This window comes from Chanodichthys erythropterus, chromosome 9 (assembly GCF_024489055.1).
Source record: "Chanodichthys erythropterus isolate Z2021 chromosome 9, ASM2448905v1, whole genome shotgun sequence".
Classification (NCBI taxonomy): Eukaryota; Metazoa; Chordata; class Actinopteri; order Cypriniformes; family Xenocyprididae; genus Chanodichthys; species Chanodichthys erythropterus.
Window position 1 is genome coordinate 20,869,269 of NC_090229.1, and position 6,696 is coordinate 20,875,964.

At 36.1% G+C, this 6,696-nt stretch overlaps 1 protein-coding gene across 1 annotated transcript; it reads left to right on the forward strand.

The window, feature by feature from the left end:
- Positions 1-1,876: 1,876 nt before the first annotated feature.
- On the forward strand, positions 1,877-6,685 carry mmp9 (matrix metallopeptidase 9). The gene is made up of 13 exons (XM_067394971.1): positions 1,877-2,160; positions 2,281-2,519; positions 2,610-2,758; positions 2,849-2,977; positions 3,614-3,787; positions 3,928-4,101; positions 4,294-4,467; positions 4,546-4,701; positions 4,835-5,036; positions 5,154-5,287; positions 5,378-5,528; positions 5,663-5,766; positions 5,874-6,685. Exons 1-13 carry the CDS (start codon positions 2,026-2,028, stop codon positions 5,981-5,983), a joined length of 2,031 nt encoding a protein of 676 aa, XP_067251072.1. The 5' UTR covers positions 1,877-2,025; the 3' UTR covers positions 5,984-6,685.
- Positions 6,686-6,696: the final 11 nt, after the last annotated feature.

Below are 6,696 nucleotides of genomic sequence, written 5' to 3' on the forward strand. Positions count from 1 at the left end.
AAAAATGGACAGCACCTGAGTTAAATATATGAGTGTCACAGCAACGGGTCTGAATACTTAGGACCATGTGATATTTCCGTTTTTCTTTTTTAATAAATCTGCAAAAATGTCAACAATTCTGTGTTTTTCTGTCAACATGGGGTGCTGTGTGTACATTAATGAGGAAAAAAATGAACTGATTTTATCAGTTAAATGATTTTAGCAAATGGCTGCAATATAACAAAGAGTGAAAAATTTAAGGGGGTCTGAATACTTTCCGTACCCACTGTATACCTATCTATTATACGTTTCCCTTTCTTGTTCTGTATTCTATTCTTAACCATTTATTTATAAAATAAACAGACTATTTTATTAATGTCCTTAAAAGAGCAAATCTACAGGCAGTCACCTCCCCCACTGTAACTGCTGATTCATTATCAAGCGTACACTGAGAGAGGAAATGAATTTTCATGTCCAAAATAGAGACATGCTTGATATACAAGATACTTAGCCATGAGAGAAGTGTTTATTACTGATGCATTTGCTGATATGACAAGGAAGTGATAAATATGTTGTTTTACATTGTGCATGACAGCTTGTTCCTAAAAATGCACATGGACACAACACCAGTGACCAAAATTAGGAAATTAACATAGGATTGTGTTTTTTGTATTACTTAAGAACACGCTTACATCCTCATTTGCAGAGCACATTAGGCAACTTTTCTGATAATTGAACACATACACAATATTCGTTTACATCATACACAAATTGAAATTGCCACCTTGTATCATAGTTGCATTTTCCTGTGAGATCAGGTTGATCATTCAGCTTCATGAATGCTGAGCAATAAATCTGGCACCTTTTCAGTTTATGGGTTTTCTAAAATTTACTTACATAGAGTGACTTTACATCCATCCATTGTTCTTGACAGGTAACGGTCCACAAAAAAAACCTATGAAAGCACCCTTTGGAAAACTGATATATCAATATAATTACATTTATATTTATATAAATATATTTATACAATATATTTATTGTATCTAGTATATTTATGTTATAATGGTTTATTAATAATTTTTTTACATAAGTACATTACACTCATGTATCCAACTGCTAAAAATAGATTTTTATTTATTTATTTATTTGGCGGAAATACACTTATACTCATATAACCATATATCTAAAATTATATACTATCTATCCATTCATTCATTATACCTAAATGCTAAAAAATACATACTATTTATTTATTTGTTTATTTATTTTTCTTGTACATAAGTGCATTTATAGTTGTATGGCCAATTGCTGAAAATATATATTATTTAAGTATTTACCATTGATACATTTGTACAATTATAACAATTGTTTATATATATATATATATATATATATATATAAATATATATCTATATATATATATATATCTATATATATATATATATATATAATACTATTTATTTATTCACTTCTCTTTTGCATAAATACTATTTATTTATTCACTTCTCTTTTGCATAAAAAGTCATATTCATTTAGCCTATTTCTCAAAAAATATATACAGTTTTTTATGTTTTTTATTATATTTATATTAAGATGCTTACATATTTTAAAGATTACTTAAAAATTGTAAAGATTAGTAAAAAAAAAAAAAAAAAAGTGTGATGTAAATGGCCATTTATTTTAACAAAGTAGATAAAAAACAAGCCAGTGTTTGATGTCATCTTTTGTGTCTTCAAGCTCAATGTGAGGTTGCTGGAAAACCCCTTATTTTTGAATGGACAAAAAAAAATCACTCCTTTCAGTGGGCAAGTGTTTGGTAAGTGGGAGTGCTAAAGTGTCCTACTGGAGGAGGGTGGGTGCACAGTGACTAATCTCTGAGGTGCACATAAATACTGCCTTCAGGGCACGAGAAAAGTCAGAAGGAGAAGAAAGAACAAGACTGCTTGCACTTCGTCTCCCTGGAAGACTGTTTTTCTAGTATTTCTAGAGTCTGTTTTCTCATCGAAATTTACTTTTTTTCTTTCAAGTTTTGACTCAACTCTAAACATGAGACTTGGAGTTGTGGCGTTTCTGGTTCTTGGAACCTGTTCATTAAGAGCTTGGTGTGTGCCGCTCAAATCTGTGTATGTGACGTTCCCTGGAGATGTGATCAAGAACATGACAGACATACAGCTGGCAGATGTGAGTATATCGACTTATTAGTTCATGATTTCTATGATATGGATATCTGCTTTTGAAAAAGTACAAATGCATTTGTATTAATCTATATGAACACCTTTCTATGCATATATTTGACTCCAGGAGTACCTGAAGCGTTATGGCTACATAGATGTTCTCCAGAAGAGCGGACTGCAGGCAGTCGTGTCCCCTTCTAAATCTCTGAAGAAGCTCCAGCGGCAGCTCGGGCTAGAGGAGACGGGGTCGCTTGACCAGTCCACGATTGATGCCATGAAGCAGCCTCGCTGTGGGGTCCCAGACATCCGCAACTATCAGACTTTTGACGGAGACCTGAAGTGGGATCACAGTGAAGTTACATACAGGTGAGAAATTATCTGCACCAAACCTTCGACTACAACGCTTTTATCTTGTGATGAACATGATGTAATCTATTGCATTGTTTTGACTTGCAGGATTTTGAACTATTCACCAGACATGGATTCCTCCTTGATCGATGACGCCTTTGCCAGAGCTTTCAAAGTCTGGAGTGACGTTACCCCTCTGACGTTCAAGCGTCTCTATGTCGGCACTGCTGACATCATGATCTCCTTTGGGAAAGCCGGTGAGTTGAGTTCTTGTAATGAATAAAAGTATTAAGATTAAACACTTGGACTTCTGAGGAGGTTTGAATGAGCTGCTGTTTTTGTTTCAGATCACGGAGATCCCTACCCTTTTGATGGGAAAGATGGGCTGCTGGCTCACGCCTACCCTCCTGGTGAGGGAATACAAGGAGATGCCCATTTTGATGATGATGAATACTGGACCCTTGGATCTGGACCAGGTGAGTCATTTGTATGAATAGCAGTAGCTTTGATATACGGTGAATTCAGGTTGATTGGGACACTTTTCCAAGTCATCTCAATGGCAAAAAGTGTCCCAGTTGTCCTGAATTCACCCTATAAATAGTTTTATTTCATGTAGCATCATACGCTCATCATACGGTTTCATATAGGTTGCATAGTGGAACAATAGCTCCCTCTACAGTTTTGAGTGTATAGTGACAGTTAGAGTGTGTCCTGAAACAAGGATAATATTTAAAACATTTGCTTTGGGTTCCATCCAGTAACCATAAAAAAGCCAATATTACATAAATTTGGAAACATATTATTTTTATAATATAATTTTTCAGTCTAGTCTAGTATAAATTAGTTCTTATATATTCAAATGTATAGCTTTTTAAACTCAGGTCAGGGGTATATTTTAAATATTTGCTTTGGATTCTATCCAAAAAAAGCAGATTATTGGAAACATATTGTCTATATAATATCACACTTAATATTTCTCATATATAGTATTGAGTCCTGAAAAATAAATAAAGCTTGGGTCCCTCACAAGGGGATTGCCATGTTTACGCCTATATATTTAATTTATATATAAATTTGTGGAGTAGACAATGACATTGATGTGTCTCCTTCAGCCATTAAAACCAGCTATGGTAATGCAGAGGGTGCATTGTGTCACTTCCCCTTCCTGTTTGAGGGAAAATCCTACTCCTCCTGCACCGCCGAGGGACGTGACGATGGTCTCCCCTGGTGCGCAACCACTGCAGACTACGACAAGGACAAGAAATATGGCTTCTGTCCCAGTGAGCGTAAGTGTTCCAGTCATGATTTTATGGGGCTTTAATTCCAAAACAGACTCCTTATGTGGAATTAATGTGACTGTGTTTCGACAAGCACAAGTTTTTATTCTTATGAGCATGTCTAACATTCTGTCTCTGTTTTCCCACAGTTCTCTTCACGTTTGATGGGAACAGCAATGCAGCACCATGTGTTTTCCCCTTCGTGTTTCAGGGGGTAACATATAAGTCATGCACCACCGATGGACGATCTGATGGGTATCGCTGGTGTGCCACCACAGCTAACTTTGACACTGATAAAAAGTATGGATTCTGTCCTAACAGAGGTGAGCAGCTCACATACCTTCAGACTCAACCCTGAAACTTTGATGGAGTAAGATACATATGAAAGAAATTATGAAAGAATAATATGTTCTCAAAGTCTCAGCAGCTCACAATCAGATATTATTTATCTATTTATCTAAGATAGATTTAATATTAATATATTTAATCTTTTATGATATATTTTCCCCTCACAGATACAGCTGTGATTGGTGGAAATTCAGAAGGAGACCCATGCCAGTTTCCTTTCATCTTCCTGGGAAAATCATACACTTCCTGCACCAGTGAAGGCCGTAGTGATGGAAAACTCTGGTGTGGAACAACCAGCAACTATGACACAGATAAAAAATGGGGATTTTGCCCTGATAGGGGTAAGTGATATTCATCTCCTTCAGACGCTATAAAAATATGAAAGCCAGACATTAGCTAACATGCTTTTTCTCTCATAGGATACAGTCTGTTTCTGGTGGCTGCTCATGAGTTTGGACATGCACTTGGTCTGGATCACTCCAACATCAAAGACGCTCTGATGTATCCCATGTACAAATATGTAGAGGATTTCTCCTTGAATCAGGATGATATTGAAGGCATTCAGTATCTCTATGGTATTTATCCACTTAAATGACCCATCATTCTCTGATAGTTTAGTTTACTATGCATGTTCTCATACAAGATTCTAGAATTTTTATCTCGAATTCTGCTTTTATTTCAATATTTTTATTCATTTTTTCTTTTCAGGACCTAAAACTGGCCCTGACCCCACTCCACCAAAACCAAAGACCACCACTTCCTCTCCGATTGGGCCAACTAAACCCACCCCAAGTGAGAAAACAACCGTTTCCACCACAACAGATGTAGTTCCGTCACAGGATGCCTGCCAAATCAATGAATTTGATACCATCACTGAAATCCAGAAAGAGCTTTATTTCTTCAAGAATGGGTATGAGCTGTTATTCTACATATATACTGATATGAACTTGCAAACATAACTTAAAGCACTTCACTAAGCCACATTCTCAAATACATGTTTCTAAATTCTCACTTTTTAACATCTAAGGCACTACTGGAAGATCTCAAGCAAAGGAGAACGCAAAGGCCCTTTCTTGATCTCTGAGAAGTGGCCTGCCCTGCCAGCCATCATTAACAGTGCCTTTGAGGACCAACTCACCAAAAAGATCTACTTCTTTGCAGGTACTTATTTATCAGATTGAGGTATTTTGCCATTATTGCAGAATATGTTGAAGTTCAGATATATAATAGCTCTGTATTTGATGCGCACAGATAAACAGTTCTGGGTTTATACTGGAAATGATGTGCTTGGACCACGTAAAATTGAGAAGCTCGGCCTACCAGCCAACTTGGACAGAGTGGAGGGATCTGTGCAGAAAGGAAAAGGCAAGGTGCTCCTGTTTAATGGAGAGAACTTCTGGAGGTAAGTAACTTTGCTTCAAGACTGTAACTGTAACTGATAAGCTTATAGCATTGAGCTAACGGTGGGAAATTATAATTTAATGCTAATAATGATAATTGTAGTTTTTCACAGTATTGTCTTATTTCTTATCACAGACTCGATGTGAAGGCTCAGCTGATTGACAGCGGATACCCCCGATTCACTGACTCCGTTTTTGGTGGCGTGCCCATCGATTCCCATGATGTGTTCCTCTACAAGGGTAAGGGAGATTATGTTCAAATGAATTTTTAAAAGTCTGATTAACTACTCTGATTTATCTGTTCAAGCAAATTAAATTTGTTCTTTCTATTTTTTTAAATTTTGCAGGATTCTTTTACTTCTGTCGGGAGAGTTTCTACTGGAGAATGAATGCCAAAAAGCAGGTTGACCGAGTCGGTTATGTGAAGTACGACCTCCTGAAATGCAAAAACATGTAGTCGCTCGGCACAGTGAAGACGTCCAACATCCTAACCTGATGACAGAGCCCTTTTTAATAGGGAAACCATTTCTCTTCTGTGTAAAATGTGGGGAGGAAGACACAGACGGAATGTATTAAATTTTAAGTCCTGTTTTGGGGATTTTGACTTTAACTGTTATAGGAGAAGAACAGTTTTAACACTGAAATTATCATAGGCACATGAAACGGGATGTTAGGCATATTTGTCTCATTGTCTGTCAGCTTTAAAGTGGTCTTATAATTTATCATTTCAGCTTACTATATAACTGCTTTGGTCACGATGAGTTTCTTAACAGCACATTAGGAGAAACTATAATCTTGTTCTATAAAACTTCAATGAGGCTATGCCAGTCTAACTCGAGGAATTAACTTTGTGTTTGTAAATGAACGAGTGGAGTCATCACAGGAACATTGTAGCCTGAATGCATTTGTTGTCAACAAAGCATCCATTCTCTGTGTTGACCCCACTCAGATGTTTTTCAAAGCAAAGGTTTATTTTTAGCCTTAGAGCTAATGTTGTGATGTTATTAAGCCCAGATTTTGGTGTATTGTGAAATCATTTGCCTGGTGTAAATGATATTAATATTATTAATTTAATGTTCCACTTTCCACTTATTTATGTTATTTTTATTTGTTTGCTGCATTATGTTTACTCAATAAATTTGTAAACAAGATCATTCAATATGTGCAACT